This window comes from Aquarana catesbeiana, linkage group LG06 (genome assembly GCF_042186555.1).
Source record: "Aquarana catesbeiana isolate 2022-GZ linkage group LG06, ASM4218655v1, whole genome shotgun sequence".
In the NCBI taxonomy this organism is placed as follows: Eukaryota; Metazoa; Chordata; class Amphibia; order Anura; family Ranidae; genus Aquarana; species Aquarana catesbeiana.
Window position 1 is genome coordinate 293,055,187 of NC_133329.1, and position 24,480 is coordinate 293,079,666.

Genomic DNA, 24,480 nt, shown 5'->3' on the forward strand with positions numbered 1-24,480 from the left:
TATGGTAGTAACAAGAACTATACAGCTAAATTTAAAAAAATATATTTTTGTTAACTATTTTGGACCAGTTTACATTTGATAATAAGAAAAAAATCAGGAGATCCATAACCATTTACGACCAAATGAAAGCCTAATTTGTCCTAAAAAAACAAGATATAATTCATCTGGATTCACAAAGTAGTGATTGAATGTACGATTTTACTAACACATGTCAAAGTTGCAAAATTGTGCTTAGGCTTTAAGATTTGTTTTACCCTTAGGTTAAGCTTATCCTGCCAAGACACTGGTAAACAAGTTATAACACAACAGGCCTTCCTTACAAAGACTAATGCAAAGGAAGCATACCTATAGTGGGCAATCCGATTTCAGGATATCATTTATTTCTAGAGTTGGTTGAAACAACATTGCTACTGTTTCCTTTGAATGTATTACATATTTATTATAACTGGGAACTTTCAGGTTTTTCACATAAAAACACCAGCTTGTCTCCTCTTCCAAATATCTCCTATTCCATGTGATATTGCATACTCGGCTGTGGTTTTGCACTCTAATGGAGTGAAACCAACAAGGGCAGTTCCTGCTGTGATGGTGCCATGTTGTGAAGCTAATTGTCCAATCTGAGCCTCTATATACTGAGGAGATATGTGTGCAAACTTTTCTCCACAAATATGATGAAATGTATATTTATTATCTTCTGATGAAGAAGTAGTCTCCTCAATGTCTCCGAAACTCTCCACATTACAGGCTATTTCTACCCGACCACTGTTTGGGAAAGCCATTGCTTGCACTCCCTTAAGCCCTCCAGACCGACCACGGATGGCAGCCGCTATAGCTCTACCTAAAGCCAGATCTTGTGTGTCAAGAGTGACATTGCAGTTCATCACATATGGGCTGGCACCAACACCTGGAACAATAAACACAGTGGGAAAAAATATGAGAAAATATACATTCTATTTAAGAAGTTGATGTATTAATTAAAATAAATAAAAGAATGCAACATTATTTAAGATTGCATTAAAAATATGCATATACATTACAGGTGGTCCCCTAGTTACAAACATCCGACTTACAAACGACTCCTACTTACAAACGGAGGGAGACAACAGGAAGTGAGAGGAAATCTACCCCTAGGAAGGGAAATTCACTCCTGTAAGAGTTAAGCCGCGTACACACGAGCGGAATGTCCGACAGAAAAAGTCAGACCGAAGCTTTTCATCATATATACCGATCATGTGTAGGCCTCATCGGACTTTTTTTTTCGAAAATTCTGACGGACCTAGAAATGGAACATGTGCTAAATATTTCCGACTGACCCAATTCCTATCAGGAAAACCGATCGTCTGTATGCTGGTCCGACGGACCAAAAAAGACGTAAGCTATTGGCTGCTGGCTATTGAACTTCCTTTTTCTAGTCCCGTCGTAAGTGTTGTACGTCACCACGTTCTGGATGGTCGGACTTTGGGTTGACTGTGTGTAGGCAAGATCGCTTGAATGGAATTCCATCGGAGTTCCGTTGGAGAAACCGTCAGAGTTTATTACGACGGCAAAACCGGTCGTGTGTACGCAATATTATTATGGAAAAAATGTACCTCCACTGATGCTTTATCACCAAGGCTTGTTTCCACAACAACCCAAAATTTTAAAAATCCAATTGTCATTGGGACAGGATGTCAGGTGGCATCTTCTGAACAAGGGCACAAACAGAAAAACAAACGTTGCAGGAGTGTTAACCCTTCCCTATGCTATCCAAAAAGCGTAAAAATATTTTTTTGGGTTGGAGCTACACTTAACAAATGTACCTGTTCCAACTTACAAACAGATTCAACTTAAGAACAAACCTACAGACCCTATCTTGTTTGTAACCCGGGGACCGCCTGTACTTCTGAAATATTTCCATATTTCCAAATATTTTAAGATGCAGCCACGCAAACTCTGTGTATCTTGGGTACATGTGGCTGCAAATATCTTACTGATAGATGGATCCGTCACATACTGCATAGCTTTGAGGCTTCCAGTCCAGGGAACCACAGTGCAGAGTTAGGGTTACTTACCCCATCTCCAACCATAATGACTACCCTGGCTCTATATAGGATAAATTATAACAACTAAGAGAGTGCTCTTGACAGCACAGTATCATAGGAATGATGAGACCGCAATGGTGCAGATTAATTATAGATTAAGTGGTTATTTAAAACCTCTTGAATCTTCGAAATTTTTTCATGTTACAACCAAAAACGTAAATGTATTTTATTGGGATTTTATGTGATAGACCAACACAAAGTGGAAAATAATTGTGAAGTGGAAGGAAAATGATAAATGGTTTTCAAAATTTTTTACAAATATATATCTGAAAAGTGTGGCATGTATTTGTATTCAGCCCCCATTTACTCTAATACCCCTAACTAAAGTCTAGTTAAACCAATTGCCTTCAGAAGTCACCTAATAAATAAATAGAGTCCATCTGTGTGTAATTTAATCTCAGCATAAATACAGCAGTTCTGTGAAGCCCTCGGAGGTTTGTTAGGCTGGCCTAACATTTTACAATTTTTCTTTAGAAATACCAAAACCATATAATATGAGGTCAAACCTAAACACTTTCAACTTATATGCGATCAGGCAGGCCCTTGCACTACATAGTTGAAGGTTAATATAAAGGAAATTGAATAAGAAAACTGTATAATGTATGGCCAGCTTTAGAGAACCTTAGTGAACAAACAGCATTATGAAGGCCGAGTAACACACCAGACAGGTCAGGGATAAAGTTGTGGAGAAGTTTAAAGCAGTTAGGTTATACAAAATATCCCAAGCTTTGAACATCTCATGAAGCACTGTTCAATCCATCATCCGAAAATGGAAGGAATATGGCACAACTGCAAACCTACTAAGACATGGCCGTCCACCTAAACTAACAGACCAGGCAAGGAGAGCATTATTCATAGAAGTAGCCAAGAGGCCCATGGTAACTCTGGAGGAGCTGCAGAGATCCACAGCTCAGGTGGGAGAATCTGTTCACAGGACAACCATTAGTCGTGCACACCACAAATTTGGCCTTTATGAAAGAGTGGCAAGAAGAAATCCATTGTTGAAAGAAAGCCATAAGAAGTCTGTTTGCAGTTTGCGGGAAGCCATGTGGGGGACACAGCAAACATGTGGAAGAAGGTGCTCTGGTCAGATGAGACCAAAATTGAACTATTTGGCCTAAAAGCAAAAACAAATGTGTGGCGAAAAACTAACACTCCATGTCACCTTGAACACACCATCCCCACCGTGAAACATGGTGGTGGCAGCATCATGTAATGGGGATGCTTTTCTTTAGCAGGGACAGGGAAGCTGGTCAGAGTTGATGGGAAGATGGATGGAGCCAAATACAGGGCAATCTTAGAAGAAAACTTGTTATGCCGCGTACACGCGACCGGTTTTGCCGTCAGAATAAACTCCGACGGTTTCTACGACGGAATTCTATTCAAGCTGTCTTGCCTACACACGGTCAACCCAAAGTCCGATCAAAGTCCGACCATCCAGAACGCGGTGACATACAACACTTACGACGGGACTAGAAAAAGGAAGTTCAATAGCCAGTAGCCAAGAGCTTCCGTCTCGTACTTGCTTCAGAGCATGCATCTTTTTCAGATCAGCATACAGACGATCGGTTTTCCCGATAGGAATTGGGTCCGTTGGAAATATTTAGAACATGTTCGATTTCTAGGTCCGTCAGAATTGTCAAAAAAAAAAAGTCTGATGAGGCCTACACACAATCGGTATATACGATGAAAAGCTTCCATCTGACTTTTTCTGTCAGACATTCTGCTCGTGTGTACGCAGCTTCAGAATCTGCAAAAGACTTGAGACTGGGGCAGAGATTCACCTTCCAGGAGGACAATGACATTAATCATACAGCCAAAGCTACAATGGAATGGTTTAGGTCAAAGCATATTCATGTGTTAGACATGAGTGTGGCCCAGTCAAAGTCCAGACCTAAATCCAATTGAGAATCTCTGGAAAGACTTGAAAATTGCACAGATTCTCTCTATCCAATATGACAGAACTTGAACTTGAGCTATTTTGCAAAGAAGAATGGGCAACAATTTCACTCTCTAGATGTGCAAAGCTGCTAGAGACTTACCCAAAAAGACTTGCACCTGTAATTGCAGCGAAAGGCGGTTCTACAAAGTACTGACTCAGGGGGACTCATTTTTGTAAAAAATATTGAAAACCATTTATCATTTTTTTTTTACTTTACAAACATGTGCCACTTTGTGTTGGCCTATCACATGGTTGTAACATGACAAAATGTGGAAAATTTCAAGGGGTATAAATACTTTTTCAAGGCACTGTACGTAAGCTGTTTCCATATACAGGTTACAAATCCAGTGGTCATGTATGTGATTCCTGCTATATATGATCATTATTTAAACTATTAGGCTCCATTCACATCAGCGTGTCTCCACAGTTGCATGAATTCCAGTGCAACTTTCATGCGACTTTTGGTGCAACTTTGATCCGACTTTAGTCACATCAACACTCGCACCAAAGTAGTGCAAGCACCTTTTCAAAGTCGCTGAGACTTTAACCCCTTGGTGCTGACCATACGCATATATGTGGCCTCGCAGTGGGTGGGCCTTGATGGTGAGCGGCTGCATATATGTGGCCCTGTGTTTACAACTGCGCTCTCAGCACGGTAGCCGGCGGGGATCGGTAAGCTCCCGATGCATACTTGTGATAAGGAGCATTCTGATCATGTGACTGCTGTGGCAGCCAATCACAGCGGTCACATGACCCGAATCCCTGCATCCACGCTTTTAGAACTCTTAAAGGGCCAGGAGGCAGTCAGCTCAAAGAGGATAAGTTACACTGATTTGAACGGGTGCCACTGAAAAGAATGGGCTGCGCACAAGTGTGAATGGACCATAAATCTTAGCAGATCAGAATTGGAATATCTCATGCAAGGCATTATGGGCTATGTAACACAACTGGAAGTCCATTGTATTGTGAGGCCACTGACATACAGTGTATGAGGACAAAGTTGTGATGACTGCAAACTAACAATTTGTTACTCCGTTTTCAACAGTGGTTTATAATTTAATCAACAAACTATAATGTGTTGTACCATGGGAAACCAGATGGCATTGTGATTGCAAAGGGAAATTAATTTCTTTATTGGAGTTGAAGTGATAAGTTAAAGTGGTATTAATCCCAAAAGCAAACAATTATTATATTGCAGCTTGCCATTTGTTAGATGTGATGGCTGTATTCAACTTCTTTTTTAGGCTTTCTTTCTTCTTTCTTCTTTCATATGATGATCCAGTCAGTAAGCCTGCTGTTTTTCAAAAGAACAAGCTCCCTTGCAGAATATATCATTTACAGAAACGAGACAAACTATTTGACACTGGCAAGGGTGCCCAGCTTTTATATATTTATGTAAACCCCTTTTCCTAAAAGGAAAAAAACACATTTGCTGTAACTGCTTAACCAGTTGCCGACCGCCGCACGACGATGTACGTCGGCACAATGGCACGGGCAGGCATAAGGACTTACTTGTACGTCCCTGCCTGCCCGCTGTACGTCCCTGCCCCCCCCCCCCCCCCCGTGCCTGCGGCGGTCGGATTCAGGTCAGGGGCAATCAGAGGTGAGGGGGAGGCCACTCATTCGTGGCCACCCCCTCGCGATCGCTCCTGGCGAATGACAAGCTTCCTCGGCTTCTGTAATGTAAACAGAAGCGGAGGAGGTGATGTCATCTCTCCTCGAGCCGGTCTTTTCGTTCCGGCGCCGAGGAGAGAAGACATCAATGTGAGTTTGCACAACACTACACTTACAGTAGAACACGCAGGCACACTTTTCACCCTCCAGTCACCCCCCGATCACTCCCCTGTACCCCCTGTCACAGTGACACCAATAGCAGTTTTTTTTTTTTTTTTGCATTGGTGTCAGTTTGTGACAGTTATAAGTGTTAGGGCAGTTAGGGTTAGCCCCCTTTAGGTCTAGGGTACCCCCCTTTAGGTCTAGGGTACCTCCTAACCCCCCCTAATAAAGGTTAACCCCTTGATCACCCCCATGTCACCAGTGTTTCTGATCGCTGTATTAGTGACACAGGTGACGCTAGTTAGGGAGGTAAGTATATAGATTCGCCATCAGTGTTTTATAGCGACAGGGATCCCCATATACTACCTAATAAAGGTTTTAACCCCCTGATTGCCCCCTAGTTAACCCTTTCACCAGTGATCACCGTATAAGTGTTACAGGTGACTCTGGTTAGTTAGTTTGTTTATTATAGTTTTAGGGCACCAGCCGTTTATTACCTAATAAAGGTTTAACCCCCTAATTGCCCGGCGGTGATATAAGTTACATTTTTAGGGTCAGATAAGGTCTGTGTCGCCCCAGGCAGCTTCAGGTTAATGCCAGTACCGCTAACACCCAACCGCGCAGCATACACCTCTCTTAGTGCTATAGTATCTGAACGGATCAATAGCTGATCCGATCAGATCTATACTAGCGTCCCCAGCAGTTTAGGGTCCCCAAAAACGCAGTGTTAGCGGGATCAGCCCAGATACCTGCTAGCACCTGCGTTTTGCCCCTCAGCCCAGCCCTGCCCAGCCCACCCAAGTGCAGTATCGATCGATCACTGTCACTTACAAAACACTAAACACATAACTGCAGCGTTCGCAGAGTCAGGCCTGATCCCTGCGATCGTTAACAGTTTTTTGGTAGCGTTTTGAATCAGTTGCTAACAGTTGGGAGCTTTTTTTGCCTGTGAGTCTCACTAGTGTACCACTAAATTTAGAGCCCAAAATGGCAAATCGAAGGTACACTAGTGAAGAGGTCTACATGTTTCTGAGCATGACAGATAGTGAAGAGGAAGTCACTCATCTGTCAGATTCAGGCTCAGAATACAAACCTGTAGACAGCAGCGACTCCATGACAGATAGCTCTGACGACGGAGTTGTGGTCCCTGCCAAGGTCAGGCATACCAGACCCCAAACTTCTTCTTCTGTCCTTGATGTGCAAGAACCGCAGGTCCCTCGTATGGAGCAGAGAAGTACTAGTGCCGCTATTCCTTCTGGTGAACTGGCAAGCACCAGCGGCCTAGTACAACCTGGTCGTACATCCAGCACTGCAGTAACACTTGGTAACGTGGCGAGTCCCATAAGTGCAGTTCAAGCTGGTGAGGTGGCAAGCACAAGTAGTGTCCCGCTGCCACCAAGAAGACGAACACAGGCCCGTCGTGCCCATAGTGCCCTTCCTGCTGCATTCGCAATCCGAATTGGGAACCCACCACTTCTGCAGCACCCGTACTTCCCCCATTCACTGGCCAACCCGGCATTCATGTGGAAACAGTTGATTTTACGCCACTTGATTTTTATTTGCTGTTTTTCACCGAAGATCTCTATAGATCTATTGTGGACCAAAGCAATTTGTATGCTGCTCAACACATTGCCACTATTCCCCAGTCCTCCCTTGCCAGAGATTGGAAACCAATTACGGTTTCCGAATTTAAGATCTTTCTGGGCCTTTCCCTCAACATGGGCATAACTAAAAAGAGTGAGTTGCGGTCATATTGGTCCACTGACCCAATTCACCATATGCCCTTGTTCTCTGCCTCCATGACCAGGGCACGATACGAGCAGATTTTGCGGTTCATGCACTTCAACAACAATTAACTCTGTCGTCCTCGTGGAGACCCTGAATACGATCGGATCTACAAAATTCGGCCCCTCATAAACCACTTCAACCAACGTTTTGCAGACTTGTTTACTCCCCATCAAGTTGTCTGCGTTGATGAGTCCCTGATTAAGTTTTATGGCTGCTTGTCATTCAAACAGTACCTTCCCAGCAAGCGTGCCAGATACGGGGTCAAGATGTTTAAGCTCTGTGACAGGGCCACAGGCTATACCTGTAGTTTTATGGTTTACAAGGGCAAAGATAGTCATGTAGAGCCGACAAACTGCCCTGACTACATAGGAAGCGCTGCCAAGATTGTGTGGGACTTGGTGTCACCCTTATTCGGAAAGGGGTACCACTTGTACGTGGACAATTATTACACGAGCGTGCCACTTTTTAGTCACCTTTTTGATCAGCAAATTGGAGCATGTGGCACCGTGCGACCTAATCGCCGGGGCTTTCCCCAGTGGCTTGTAGATTCCCGTCTTAGGCTGGGGGAGAGAGCCTGCTTGCAGTGTAATAATTTGCTCGCTATGAAGTGGAGGGATAATAAGAATGTTTTCGTTCTTACCTCCCTTCATGCAGACACGACGGTCCAAATTACTACGGCGACTGGTGTTGTGGAGAAACCCCTCTGTGTCCACGAATATAACCTCAATATGGGAGGGGTGGACCTCAACGACCAGTTGTTGGCGTCGTACCTAATTGCCCGTAAGGCCAGACACTGGTATAAAAAAGTGTCTGTATACTTATTTCAATTGGCTTTGCTGAACGCTCATGTGCTATACAGAGCTTCAGGACGGACTGGATCCTTCCTTAAATTCCAGGAAGGGATCGTCAGAGCCCTTCTGTTTCCAGACGGTGCTCCACCTCACCTTCCCCAACCAAATGCAGTAAGCCGGCTGCATGAGAGGCATTTTCCTTATGTCCTCCCGAGTACCCCTACCCAATGAGCCCCCCCCAAAGAAAATGTTGTGTCTGCAGAAAGCGCGGATATAGGCGTGACACCCGGTATTATTGTCCCTCCTGTCCTGACAATCCTGGTCTTTGCATTGGTGAATGTTTTGAACGCTACCATACACTAGTTGAGTTTTAGCGTAGGGTACAGCACTGCACAGATTAGGACACACTTTCACAGGGTCTCCCAAGATGCCATCGCATTTTGAGAGACCCGAACCTGGAAACGGTTACAGTTATAAAAATTACAGAAAAAAGTGTAAAAAAAAAAAAAACACAAAAAAAAATAAAATAAAAAAAACAAAAATAGTTGTCGTTTTATTGTTCTCTCTCTATTCTCTCTATTGTTCTGCTCTTTTTTTACTGTATTCTATTCTGCAATGTGTTACTGTTATTATGTTTTTATCATGTTTGCTTTATAGGTATGCAATTTTTTTATACTTTACGGTTTACTGTGTTTTATTGTTAACCATTTTTTTGTTTTCAGGTATGCCATTCAGCTGCAGAGCGAATTTATTTATCTTGACAGCAACAGCGTTTGCTCCCACGATACATAAAGCCGTGACTCTAGTGCTGTCGGAGGTGATTTCACCACCACAGTTACATACTTCAGCATATATGCCGAAGCGTGGGGCCAGCAGTGGGCGGAGGAGCGATTTGCCCCTACCTTTTGCGGGAGGATGCCCCCATGCTTCGGCATATATATATTTTAGGCACAGGTTGCGTTAAATGTTTTATTTTTTACTATGTTTTTTTTGTATTTGCTTTGCAGGTATGGTAAGTCTAATGCCCCGTACACACGGTCGGACTTTGTTCGGACATTCCGACAACAAAATCCTAGGATTTTTTCCGACGGATGTTGGCTCAAACTTGTCTTGCATACACACGGTCACACAAAGTTGTCGGAAAATCCGATCGTTCTAAACGCAGTGACGTAAAACACGTACGTCGGGACTAAAAACGGGGCAGTGGCCAATAGCTTTCATCTCTTTATTTATTCTGAGCATGCGTGGCACTTTGTCCGTCGGATTTGTGTACACACGATCGGAATTTCCGACAACGGATTTTGTTGTCGGAAAATTTTATCTCCTGCTCTCCAACTTTGTGTGTCGGAAAATCCGATGGAAAATGTCCGATGGAGCCCACACACGGTCGGAATTTCCGACAACACGCTCCGATCGGACATTTTCCATCGGAGAATCCGACCGTGTGTACGGGGCATTACTGTTATACTGTAATGTTACTTTGTTTTATTGTTAGCCATCATTTGCTTAGCAGGTACGCCATTCAGTTGCAGCACGGCTTTATTTATCTTGACAGCAATAGTGTTTGCTCCCATGATACATAAAGCCGTGACTCCAGTGCTGTCGGAGGTGATTTCACCACCACAGTTACATACTTTAGCATATATGCCGAAGCGTGGGGGCAGCAGTGGGCGGAGGAGCGATTTGCTCCTACCTTTTGCGGGAGGATGCCCCCATGCTTCGGCATATATAAACGGTGCATGTATGCCCATCATTAGAAGTGGGTGGATGAAGGGAGGTATTCTAATGGTAGGCATACCCACCGATCAATCTCTTTTTTTCGTTCAGCCCACAGGCTGCATGAAAAACAAGTTTACAATATATGCCCAACAAGACCAGCAACGTACTGGTATGTTGCTGGACTTTGAGTGGTTATACCAGAATGATGCCTGCAGGTTTAGGTATCATCTTGGTATCATTCTTTTCAGCCAGCGGTCGGCTTTCATGTAAAAGCAATCCAAGCGGCTAATTAGCCTCTAGACTGCTTTTACAAGCAGTGGGAGGGAATGCCCCCCCCCCCACCGTCTTCCATGTTTTTCTCTGGCTCTCCTGTCCCAACAGGGAACCTGAGAATGCAGCCGGTGATTCAGCCAGCTGACCATAGAGCTGATTAGAGACCAGAATGGCTCCAAACATCTCTATGGCCTAAGAAACCAGAAGCTACGAGCATTTCATGACTTAGATTTCACCGGATGTAAACAGCGCCATTGGGAAATTGCGAAAGCATTTTATCACACCGATCTTGGTGTGGTCAAATGCTTTGAGGGCAGAGGAGAGATCTAGGGTCTAATAGACTCCAATGTTTTCAAAAAAGAGTACCTGTCACTACCTATTGCTGTCATAGGGGATATTTACATTCCTTGAGATAACAATAAAAATGATAAAAAAAAAATGAAAGGAACAGTTTAAAAATAAGATAAAAAAGCAAAAAAATAATAAAGAGAAAAAAAAAAAAAAAAGCACCCCTGTCCCCCCCTGCTCTCACGCAAAGGCGAACGCAAGCGTCGGTCTGGCGTCAAATGTAAACAGCAATTGCACCATGCATGTGAGGTATCACCGCGAAGGTCAGATCGAGGGCAGTAATTTTAGCAGTAGATCTCCTCTGGAAATCTAAAGTGGTAACCGGTAAAGGCTTTTAAAGGCTTTTAAAAATGTATTTAGTTTGTCGCCACTGCACGTTTGTGCGCAATTTTAAAGCATGTCATGTTTGGTATCCATGTACTCGGCCTAAGATCATCTTTTTTATGTCATCAAACATATGGGAAATATAGTGTTTTTTAGTGCATTAAAATTTAAAAAAATGTGTTTTTTCCAAAAAAAATGCGTTTGAAAAATCTCTGCGCAAATACTATGTGAAAAAAAAAAATGAAACACTCACCATTTTAATCTGTAGGGCATTTGCTTTAAAAAATATATAATCCTTGGGGGTCCAAAGTAATTTTCTTGCAAAAAAAAAATCATTTTTCATGTAAACAAAAAGTGTCAGAAAGGGCTTTGTCTTCAAGTGGTTAGAAGAGTGGGTGATGTGTGACATAAGCTTCTAAATGTTGTGCATAAAATGCCAGGACAGTTCAAAACCCCACCAAATGACCCCATTTTGGAAAGTAGACACCCCAAGCTATTTGTTGAGAGGCATGTCGAGTCCATGGAATATTTTATATTGTGACACAAGTTGCGGGAAAGAGAAAAATTTTTTTTTTTTTTTTTGCACAAAGTTGTCACTAAATGATAAATTTCTCAAACATGCCATGGGAATATGTGAAATTACACCCCAAAATACATTCTGTTGCTTCTCCTGAGTACGGGGATACCACATGTGTGAAACTTTTTGGGAGCCTAGCCGCGTACGGGACCCCAAAAAACCAAGCACCGCCTTCAGGCTTTCTAAGGGCGTAAATTTATGATTTCACTCCTCACTGCCTATCACAGTTTCGGAGGCCATGGAATGCCCAGGTGGCACAAAACCCCCCCAAATTTCCCGCAACTTGTGTCAAAATATAAAATATTCCATGGAATCAACATGCCTCTCAGCAAATAGCTTGGGGTGTCTACTTTCCAAAATGGGATCATTTGGGGGGGTTTTGTGCCATCTGGGCATTTTATGGCCTTCAAAACTGTGATAGGTAGTGAGGAGTGAAATCAGCTCAGGAGAATCAGCAGAATGTATTTTGGGATGCAATTCCACATATGCCCATGGCCTGTGTGAGCAATATATCATTTAGTGACAACTTTGTGCAAAAAAAAAAAGTTTGTCATTTTCCTGCAACTTGTGGCAAAATATAAAATATTCCATGGACTCAACATGCCTTTCAGCAAATAGCTTGGGGCGTCTACTTTCCAAAATGGGGTCATTTGGGGGGGTTTTGTGCCATCTTGGCATTTTATGGCCTTCAAAACTGCGATAGGTAGTGAGGACTGAAATCAAAAATTTACACCCTCAGAAATCCTGAAGGCGGTGCTTGGTTTCGGGGGCCCTGTACGCGGCTAGGCTCCCAAAAAGTCCCACACATGTGGTATCCCCATACTCAGGAAAAGCAGCAGAATGTATTTTGGGGTGTAATTCCACATATGCCCATGGCATGTTTGAGCAATATATCATTTAGTGACAACTTTGTGCAAAAAAAAAAAAAAGTTTGTCATTTTCCCGCAACTTGTGTCTAAATATAAAATATTCCATGGACTCAACATGCCTCTCAGCAAATAGCTTGGGTTGTCTACTTTCCAAAATGGGGTAATTTGGGGGGGTTTGTGCCATCTTGGCATTTTATGGCCTTCAAAACTGTGATAGGTAGTGAGGAGTGAAATCAAAAATTTACGCCCTTAGAAATCCTGAAGGCGGTGCTTGGTTTTGGGGCCCCGTACGCGGCTAGGCTCCCAAAAAGTCCCACACATGTGGTATCCCCATACTCAGGAGAAGCAGCTAAATGTATTTTGGGGTGCAATTCCACATATGCCCATGGCCTGTGTGAGCAATATATCATTTAGTGACAACTTTTTGTAATTTTTTTTTTTGTCATTATTCAATCACTTGGGACAAAGAAATTAATATTCAATGGACTCAACATGCCTCTCAGCAATTTCCTTGGGGTGTCTACTTTCCAAAATGGGGTAATTTGGGGGGTTTGTACTGGCCTGCCATTTTAGCACCTCAAGAAATGAGATAGGTAGTCATAAACTAAAAGCTGTGTAAATTCCAGAAAATGTACCCTAGTTTGTAGACGCTATAACTTTTGCGCAAACCAATAAATATACGCTTATTGACATTTTTTTACCAAAGACATGTGGCCGAATACATTTTGGCCTAAATGTATGACTAAAATTGAGTTTATTGGATTTTTTTTAAAAACAAAAAGTAGAAAATATCATTTTTTTTCAAAATTTTCGGTCTTTTTCCATTTATAGCGCAAAAAATAAAAACCGCAGAGGTGATCAAATACCATCAAAAGAAAGCTCTATTTGTGGGAAGAAAAGGACACAAATTTCGTTTGGGTACATCATTGCATGACCGCGCAATTAGCAGTTAAAGCGACGCAGTGCCGAATTGTAAAAAGTGCTCTGGTCAGGAAGGGGGTAAATCCTTCCGGGGCTGAAGTGGTTAAAAAGTATCAGCTGGAGTTTGACTTCAATTTGCTAGTGTATTTAAATCTGTTAGTACATCTACCACTCCCCTCCCCTCTGATTGGCAATACTGCTGTCCTAAGGTGCCCCTGTTCTCCTTCATCCAGAGTGGAGACACTCTAATACAGGAAGTGTGTTATTGGACAGATCACCAGGTGAAAACAGAGGGAAACAAGCCTAAAAAAGAAAATGAATGCAGGTACCACATCTAATGATTGGTAAGCTGTAGAATATTACATTTTTGGTTTTGGGCTTAATAATGCTTTAAGCTGTGACTAATATTCATGTATGTATATACTTATAATATATATTGCAAGTTCTTTATGGTAAAAACATTTATTGTTCTTAACCATTTGCCTACAGGGAACTTACACCCCGTTCCTGCCCAGGCCATTTCTCAGCGCTGTCGCCAGGGCTTTCTTTCAGGGGGAACTTGGTGGAACTCAGTTCCACCACCTCTGGCTCAGACCCTGGGGGGGAGGGGGGGCTGCTGACCACAATCACTTGTAAACACAAAAGTCCGGTTTCTGTGTTTACAAGTGACAGCTCTGCAGTCTGTGTGTAACCCCCCTGAACTCTGCACTCTGTATGTAATGCAATCCTGGTATTTAATGCCCCTTTAGGACCCTCCTACTTTTCATGAAATTTGACTGACCACACCCACTATTTGATGTGATTTGGAGGGTGTGTGTGGGTGGGGTTTTGGGGGGTTGTGGTTGAGTTCCAGCACCTATTGTTTGAGAAAAAAAGCCCTGGCTGTCGCACTTTGAAAGACACTGTACCCAGGTGACATTTTTATAATTTTCTTCACACAAATATAGCTTTCTTTTGGTGGTATTTAATCACTGCTCGGTTTTTTTATTTTTTACTAAAAAAAAAAAAAAAAATTTTTTACATTTTTTTTTACTTAGTTTTTGTCAGTAAATTTTGTAATTAAGTAATTTTTCTCCTTCACTGTGCGCTGATGAGGCGGCACTGATAGGCTGAACTGGTGGGCATTGGTGAGGTGCCACTTATGGGCACTGTCATATGATGGCGTCCCAGAACGAGAGCCGCACCTCCCTGCCGTCATTTGACGGTGAGCGGGTGGCAACTAGTTAAAGTTTTACTAAACCCACAACAGTAAAATCAGTCTGTATATGCAGTAAAGCATGCTTGTTATACTGATAAGACAGAGCCTTTGGAGTCACCCTGCACATGTTCAGTTTGGTGTGTATTGCTAGAGAGTTTTTTTTCTTGGGAGGGTGCATGTGATCAGCACAGGGCCAATCAGCGCTGTCCAAACAGAGGGTCAGGGGTCCTGCAGCCTCATAGGACAGTCAGAGGAGAATGAAAACACCTCCTACAAGCTTTAACCAGACACTGATAGAAGTCCCAAGACTGCAATATACTGCTGATGAGAAAAAGCATTTAGCAGTTTATATTTACTAAAATAATTGCATTTCTGTGTACTGTGGGAGACCAGATATAGTGAATGCAGGGCCCTGGGTTTAGTAGCATTTTAATGTTTTTGTAGTCTACATAAAGTAACCTATGAAATTACATTTTCCATACACATAGAGGTTGATTTACTGGAAATTGGAGTGTGCAAAGTCTGGTGCAGCTCTGCATAGAAACTTCCAGATTTTATTGTCAAAGCTTAATTGAACAAGCTGAAGCTGATTGGCTACCATGCAGAGCTGCACCAGATTTTGCACTCCCCAGATTTAGTAAATCAACCCTATAGTCACCTGTCAGGAGAGCTCCATAAGCAGTATGGCTGTTTAACCCCTTGGCGCCAACGTAACACAAATATGCGGCCCCACTGCACTGGACTTTTTGCCGTGGAGCCTCATATTTGCATATCTACCTTTGTGCTGGAAACACGCTGTGTAACCAGGGTCTTACCGAGAGACCCGGGCCCCATACTAACGATCGGGACCCGGAACTCCCGATCCAAGTCACTTGATTACTGTGGTAGCCTCTGGCTACCACAGTGATCAGTTGCTGTGAAGCCGCCCCTGTGTTTCTCTCTCTATGAATGGAAAGGAATGATACATTAGATCTGTGTGTAGAAAAAGAAAATAAATAATACTTAGATCAAGTTTTGATCTAGGTCAGTGCCAAGGTTAGTGTTTGGGTCAAGTAAGGGTCAAAGTTCAAGGTCAATATATTTTTGGCAGGATTTTTTTTTTCTTTTGATTAATATTTTTGTCAGTCAGGGGTTCATTTACTACAGGTAAATAGACTGTGCACTTTGCAAAGTGCAGTTGCAAGAGCAAGAGCAGGTACTCCAGAGCTAAGTAAAGGAGTAGAAGCTCAGCTGACTTCCATCATCCAATCACGTGCAAGCAAAAATTATGTTTTTTTAAATTTTATTTGCACATGATTGGGTATTCTTTGCAAAGTGAAGCTTTACCTCATTTAGTAAGCTCCGGAGCAACTACACTTGCAGAGAGAAACTGCACTTTGCTAAGTGCAAAGTTTATTTGCCTTTAGTAAATCAACCCTTTAGTGTCAGTGTGTTTTAGGTAGGACAAAAAAAAAAAAAAAGCAAAACTAAGTTATGGTAGTAGCATGAAATATAAACATTTTGGGTCAATTTTCCTTTGATAATAAAAAAAATCAGGAGATATCCATAACCATTTAAAAGCCCAATTTGTCCTGAAAAAAACAAGGTATAATTCACCTGGATGTACAAAGTAGTTGTGATGATATGTACAGTTTTACTAACACATGTCAAAGTTGCAAAATTGTGCTTAAAGGGGTTGTAAAGGCAGAAGGTTTTTTTTTTTTTTTTTTTTTTTTTTTATATTAATGCATTCTATACATTAAGATAAAAAGCCTTCTGTGTACAGCAGCCCCCCCCCCCCCCCTCGCCCTCGCTAATACTTACCTGAGCCCCATGTCTGTCCAGCGATGTCCACAAGTGTCTCAGCCATCCAAGATTATCCTTCCTGATTGGCTGAGACACAGCAGCGGACCCATTGGCTCCTGCTGCTGTCAATCAAAGTCAGATAGCCAATCAGGGGAGAGAGTAGGCGGGTCCAGCTCTGGGCTCCGTGTCTGAATGGACACAGGCAGCTGTGACTCGGCTCGGGTGCCCCCATAGCAAGCTGCTTGCTGAGGGGGCACTGAACAGGAGGGAGGGGCCAGGACCACAGAAGAGGGACCCGAGAAGAGGAGGATTCAGGCTGCTCTGTGCAAATCCACTGCAACAGAGCAGGTAAGTATAACATGTTTATTATTTTTATAGGAAAAAAACGAGACTTTACAATCACTTTAAGATTTGTTTTACCCTTTGGCATGAAGGGGTTAAAAGTGCTTTAGTGGATCAAAGAGTTGAGTCCTGTTGATTATATTTAAAATCAGACAAACTTAACCGGTTCCCGACCGGCTCAGGCAGATATACTGTGGCAGAATGGCTCTCCTGGTCAAAATCCCATATATATACACGGCTTTGCCCAGGAGAGCCATCAGAGGGCGCGTGAGCACCCGCTGCACAGCGGGGGACTCGATGCGCGTGGCCGACAGGCGCGATCGCGTGCATGAGAGCCAGCACGGGGATTTGTGTGTATAAACACACAAATCCCTGTGCTGTCAGAGGAGAGGAGACAGATCGTGAGTTCCTACAAAATAGGAACAACAATCTGTCATCTCTCCTAGTTAGTCCTATCCCCACACAGTGGGAACACACAGTTAACCCCTTGATCGCCCCCTAGTGTTAACCCCTTCCCTGCCAGTGACATTTATACAGTAATCAGTGCATATTTACAGCACTGATTGCTCTATAAATGTCAATTGTCAGTTAAAGCGACGCAGTGCCAAATTGTAAAAAGTGCTCTGGTCAGGAAGGGGTGAAATATCCCAGGGCTGAAGTGGTTAAATGATGTAATTAATTTTTGCTTGTTTAGGTACTCTTTTCTCGAAACTAAAGGAGTTTATTTTTCTATGACAACCATTTTATGCCTGGCAGAGACCATCTCCAATTCAAATGCATTGTGGCAGATATCTGGGGCCTGGTCTACTTTAGTTCTGGTTAACTGTACTGGGAGAAATGTCTTAAAACCTTTTTTAACTGCTTCCAGACCAGCCGCCGCAGTTATACTGCGGCAGGTTGGATCCCCTGCGCGAGCCATCGTAGCTGTATGTCAGCTCCTTAAGACACTTTAGCAGGCACGCATGCGTGCCCGCAACGTGTCCCCGGAGTCAATGTGCGTGCACCTGCACCTGGGCACCCGCGATCGCTCGAGACTGAGCGAGAACCGGATTCTGTGTTTGGGAAGTAGAGACAGATTGTGTGCTCCTACTAAGTAGGAACATCGATCTGTCTCCTAACCTAGTCAGTCTCACCCCCCCACCCCCCACAGTTAGAACACACTTAGGGAGCACAGTTAACTCCTTCCCTGCCAATGACATTTAGACAGTAATCAATACTTATTTTTAGCTCTGATCGCTGTATAAATGTCACTGGTCCCAAAAAAGTGTCAAAAGTGTCCGATCTGTCCTCCGCAATGTCGCAGTCAGGATAAAAATCGCAGACTGCCACCATTACTAGTAAAAAAAAAAATAATAAAAATGCCATAAATCTATCCCCTATTTTGTAGACGCTATAACTTTTGCGCAAATCAATCAATATACGCTTATTGCGATTTTTTTACCAAAAACATGTAGAAGAATACATACATTTTTTTATTTGGGGATATTTATTATAGCAAAAAGTACAATATATTGTGTTTTTTTTTTTTTAAATTGCCGCTCTTTTTTTGTTTTTAGCGCAAAAAATAAAAACCGCAGAGGTGATCAAGCGCCACCAAAAGAAAGCTCTATTTGTGGGGAAAAAAAGGACATAAATTTTGTTTGGGTACATCGTTGCGTGACTGCGCAATTGTCAGTTAAAGCGAAGCAGTGCCATATCGCAAAAAATGGCCTAGTCAGGAAGGGGGTAAATTCTTCCGGGGCTGAAGTGGTTAAGAAAATAATCAAAAGTTCTACAATGGTTGAATGTAAGATGTTATGCGCAGAGAATGAGTTAAGCACTTAGACAAATAATAATTAGTTCTGAATGCTTTAAGGATTTTTGTTTACAAATGCTCATACCAAAACAGCCCCGGTATGGTTCGTTATGCTATTAACATTGATGTTGAGGATGTTTGTGGTACAGATTATTATTGAAGTCATATACACAGAATCAGAGGAAGACAAAACAAAAATGAAGAACACAACCAGAAACAGAAGGCTGGGAGAGGGGCCCAGAGACATACAAATAAGTTGGTTTTATTGTCCCCTCATAACACACTCTCCCACTATCAAAATCAATTGTACATCAGGGGTGAATAATTAAAAGAATAAGCAAGTTTTTATTCAGGAAAGATGATGAGATTGGCTCCACATGTGTCCTCGTCATCTGTACCACCACACAGGAAGGATATGAGTTTATTTATAGTTGGGAGGGGGAGAAGAGGTATTTTTTGACTAAGAATAGGGGAAATCATTAGGACATGTCAAGGACTATTCATGGTAAAAGGTCACTGGTCCTGATAGAAATCAAAATGACTAAGAAAACATCCCTCCAAACACTACTTTGGTTTAGGCTGGGTTCACACTGTGTATGGACGCGGCTCACAGCAGGGGTCCGTTGCGTCCCTGTTCTCCGTTTCAGGAACGAATCAGGCACACATTTTTGCCTGAAATCAGAACTGAAACTGAGCCAAAGATGCACAGGATACTTGTGCAATGCGCTCCGCAGCCGTCCTGGAGATGTGTGAACCGGCTCCATTGAGAGCCGGTCACACACTCCTGTCATGCGAATTGAATGCAGGGAAACCCGCATCCAATTCGCATCAGTGTAAACCCAGCCTAACTGTTCATCCTCTAAAGGTAAAGCCAGTATAACCTTAAAGTGTAATTAAACTCCACCTTTGAACTTGTACCTACAGGTAATGCCTATAATAAGGCTTACCTGAAGGTACAGTGAATATCTCCTAAACTTGCACTGTTTAGGAGTTATTCACCCAACATGTAGCTGGTGACATCACCAGTGCATGCGCTCTCAAGGGATTGCATACTGTGCTGGACCTTCAGAGCTCCGTGCTAGAGCCAAGGGCAGCCATACAGCCTGAGCCCGTGGACCCAGAAGGAAGACTGGGTGAAGATAGCAGCGTCGGGGAGCCGTGACAACGCTGCACTGGAGGGCTCCATGTACAGCTAAGTCTGTCATAATGTGTTAATATGCGGTGCATAATAGTACATTATGACTTAAAACTGCAGGGAGGGAGCATTGCCTTTTATTTTTTTGCTGATTTATTACCACTTTTAGCACCTACCCCAGAACCAGGTAGTAGACTTCTCCATCTCTCTCACAAATTTTGCTTCCTAACTTCTCAGTATTCATATCATCCAGATTTTCCTTTTTCACGCTACCAACCTCACATCACAGAGATGATGAGCCTCTGAACATGGAGAAAGTTCCTATGAGAGGTTCACAGTGCAGCGGAGGATGCTGAATACTAGGACTACTTAGTTAAAAAACTCAGCAGTAATGATTCACATTGTGTAGGTCATTCTCCCATGAGGCCTGGTCACTGGTGTGATTGGAGCCACCCACTATGCTATATAACTGTTTATAACTAAAGTCTATTAAAATCAATGCTGATTATACAGGGGGATTTAAGTCGAGAAACAATCTGCTTTGAATAATATATTTTCCACATGTAGTTGAGCTATTTCCCACCTTTCTCCCTAGCATTTTACAGGTTGTATATGTAACTAGGTGTACATTTGAAAATGGAATGGAAAATGATTTGGACTCATTTGAAAATTTCTATCAGGGCCAATTTTATCCAACACTTTGTGGTATTCAAAATCCATACCTTCAGATGCCTAATACTTTACCATTATGTCAGTTTTCAGGATGCTCTTTGGGTTGAAATACCCATACCTATGATACACACACTGCTAAATTGTATTGTTGCAGTGATTGTCTTACTGTGCATTTTTTGCTACTAAAATGCTATACTAAGGGGGTTTACCGATCTGCTGCTCATGCCACACTAATGCCCTGTACATACGATCGGACATTCCGACAACAAAAACCATCGGTCTTTTTCCAACGGATGTTGGCTCCAACTTGTCTTGCATACACACGGTCACACAAAGTTGGTCGGAAATTCCAAACGTCAAGAACTCGGTGACGTACAACACGTACGATGAGCCGAGAAAAATTAAGTTCGATAGCCAGTGCTGCTCTTCTGCTTGACTCTGAGCATGCGTGACACTTTGTGCGTCGGAATTGTCTATACACGATCAGAATTTATGTGAACGGATTTTGTTGTCGGAAAATTTTAGATCCAGCTCTCAAACTTTGTTGTCGGAAATTCAGATGGAAAAAGTCAGATGGAGCCCACACACGGTCGGAATTTCCCACAACAAGCTCCGATCGCACATTTTCCGTCGGAAAGTCCGACCGTGTGTACAGGGCAATGCAGTAAGTTTTTAATAACAACAGCTTCCCTAAACACAGCTCTGAAGAAGGGGGTGTGCCCCCGAAAAGCATTAGCGTGCATAAGTGAGGCCGCAGAAACACTTGGATGTTCTACCTCATGTTATCCTTCCATGTACTTGCTGTATACTTATGCACCTTTGTGAGTATGCACTTTATTGATTGCTTTTTACATCAATAAATTCCGTTTTCACTTGGATAATGCACTAGGGGTTTGCGCCTTCCCATTCTTTGTTTCTGTAGTTCTACATGGGACATCCCTATCTGAGGAGGGCTGCATCCACCGGGCATTGGACCGTGCATGTGACGTGAATTTGTTGGCTTTCCCTCTGGCGAAGACCACTGAGCACTGGGAGTATTTGGCTGTCTTTACAAGTCAGGAGATGAATACAAAAAAATGTTGGTGTTATATCTGTTGGTGTTATATCTTTCACTTAGATGTTATACAGTAAGTTGCACTAAGTAAAAACAGCTGGATAAAACAAAAACTGTGTGTCTTCAATTCAGATTGCAAAGCAACAAAATGGGATTATTTTAAAGGGGGCGATTTATTTCTATACCCACTGTGTGTGTGAGAGTGAAGGATTTGAGTAGCTCAGAGTCAGGGAAGGAACAATTAAGTTCTCTCTCCCATTCAGCTATATAGTGAGGTCTCGTGGGATAGGTTTCCCAAAAGTATTAAGCCATAGAGTAGGGAAACCACTAGTGTTGGTCTAGTAGGATAAAAGTTGGTCAAAGGACATGTTTAGGGACCCCAGGTAACACAGAAAAGAACAAGAATCACAAAGTTGAAAATAACGCAAGCAGTTTCCACTAAATTGTCCGTAGGAGAGGATAGCGATAATAACAAAGCTAAGGATTTGATGAGTCCCATTATAAAGCAGAACATATGGGTGCGGGCATCTCATATGAAAAAAAATATTGTTTTGGATGCCCAGTGGAAAGCTTGGGTTGTCCAAGAGAGGGGTCAAGGGCCAATGTAAGTGGGTAAGGTTTTTTTTTTTAAGGGTGCAAAGGGCTTTCAAGTGCTACTGAATGTTATTGAATCTCCTTTTAACGATCGTAGTCCTGTTCTTGTGTCCAAAAATGACCCCCAATTGCTTAATTAATTCACAGAAAAAAAAAAGGCCACAAAAAATGTGAAATAAAACATTTGATGCGACAGTTCACAAATAATTATCAAATACAAATGAAATGCATAGAAAAACAAGAACACAAATTAAAACAAATTACTCTAAATACACTGCCCAAAATATACCCTTAACATAAAAAAAACCCAAAAAAACACAAGAGTAGATTTTTTTATTATCATTTTGAAGACTAAAAGGACAGCTTTCATGAAACAGCAGGTATTTGGATGTTTCGCTTCCATCACAGATCAAAAAAATGTTCCTGCTTTGGTGAAATTATGACTATATTGAGATATTTAAAGAGTTTGCAAAGGCAATTTTTTTTAAATTAAAATGACAAACATGTTATACTCACCTGCTCAGAGCAGCCCCGAACCTTCTCTTCTGGTGTACCCCACCAGCGATCTTGGCTGCTCCTCTTCTGTGTTTACCCTCATAGCAGGCCACTTGCTATGGGGGCAGGCGTGTGGGCTGTGTATGTCTCTAGACATTTCTGTGTATCTGCTCACATGATTTGACAGCAGCAGGAACCAATGTCTCCTGCTGCTGCACGAACATCATGTGGGAAGAGAAAGACATGGGAGAAGAACCACAGCAAAGGAACAGTGCTAGATCAAGACAGGATTCAGGTAAGTGTTTAGTTACGGGGTTTGGGGGGGCATAAAATGTTTTTTTACCTTGATTCAGGGAATACTATAAGGTAAAAAAAATGTTTTAGCTTTAGAATGCCACAGTCATATTTGTTTTTGATGGGTCCAAAAGACTAACCTGTTATCCCATGCATTGGTGATGGTTTTGGTCCAATATCAGCTTTTAGGGAGTCCACATGGATTTCTGATTTCTTCTTAAACCATCCAATAGATCTCCTCTTATCTGCCAAGCTCTTCATGTCTGGTCTGTCTGCATAGCCAAAAAGAAATACACTGCTGCCTGGAACAAGTGTGACCAGTTCTTGTGCAATACCTAAATACGGTTTGATGTTAAAATAAAGAGAGAGGCTGGCATGAAACATAATGTAATATAAACACTTATGGGCTTCGTTCATAAAATATTTGCAGGGACAACAGTCCTGGTTACCTTCTATCAGTGCTGTTGCATATTAACGCACACAATGAAAGTGAAAGTCTGGTTGGACGCTTGCTTTGGCAAACAAGAACTGTTTATTCGTTCAAACACTCTATGAATAGGGTCCACTATACTGAATATTGTAAATATTCTGCTATTGCTCCTGAGGTCTGTCATAGTAAAATTACAGATTACAGGAATATTTTTGCACACTTTAATTATAGATAATAATTATAAAATGATAATTTATTGAAATGATTATCACATATTAATATACATGAAATATTTCTGTATAAAGAACAGCGCCACTTCCCGACTTTACCAGTAAAAAGCAAATTGTTTAAAAAATGTTATTTTCCACGAAACAGTCCATGCATTTCTGAGTAGCTTTGGCTCTATGCCACTAATCTTCACTAGGCGTTTAGAGCTAGTAAGTGGTAACTACCAGTGCTGATTAATGTACGCCGCCTTGTGTTATGTCTAAGTTAATCCTCTATGTAATTGCTGCTATGAAGCACTTTCAAGATCACAAACGCACTAATAAGCTGCAAGAACAAGTACAATAGTGACATCTTGTGGCCTATTGACTCTTGCAGTCATTTTAGTACGTGATGAAAATAAAGTAGAAAAATATAGATGGGTTTACAAAAATAGTTATGTTGTAGTTGTTTTAATGCATGGGCTATCAAGCCTGTGATTAAAACAGTGGCAAACCTGAAAGTACTTACTTAATCATACTAGATTAGAAATCACTGCTAAAAGGGTAACTGCATGTTATAAAAATAACATATAACCATTTTATCTACATCTATAAATATAATACAGTGCCTTAAATAAGGGTGTCACTGGGTGGTTCACAGTTTCATAGTCCATTTTCTTAACAAACATACACTTAAAGGAGAAGTATGGCCACCTTTATTTTGGCTATACTTCTCTTGGAGGTCACAGGAGTGCACTTCGTTCTGCATTCCTGTGACCCATTTTCAGCCGACAGCTGGCAAAAGTCAGCTGTCGGCTGATGTCACTCACTCAGTCCAAGCTTGAGAAAGATCCCGATTTTACAGTCGAGATCCACCCAGATGTCTGGACCTGCAGATGGATCAGCCTCTCTGCGAGCTGCTAGGAGACTGAGCCAGCTGATCCCACCCCCTCCACAGCCCAGCGCTCCAGTAAGCGCTGGAGGGGAAGAGCAGAAAGCTCTCTGCTCACTGAAGGCTGAGAACCAAGCTATCAGCTATCAGCTATCAGCCACTGCTGATCAGAACACCTG

The 24,480-nt window shown here is 42.3% G+C and overlaps 1 protein-coding gene across 2 annotated transcripts in view; it reads right to left on the reverse strand.

The window, feature by feature from the left end:
• Nucleotides 1-348: 348 nt before the first annotated feature.
• Nucleotides 349-24,480, reverse strand: part of FTCDNL1 (formiminotransferase cyclodeaminase N-terminal like) — a 107,674-nt gene continuing 83,542 nt past the window's right edge. For both annotated transcript variants that reach the window (XM_073633450.1, XM_073633451.1), the window contains exons 5-6: nt 22,914-23,108; nt 349-904 (exon numbers count right to left, since the gene is read on the reverse strand). In XM_073633450.1, the coding sequence (XP_073489551.1) occupies nt 465-904; nt 22,914-23,108 (635 nt within the window). In that variant the 3' untranslated portion in view covers nt 349-464. The remainder of the gene's footprint in view (nt 905-22,913; nt 23,109-24,480) is intronic.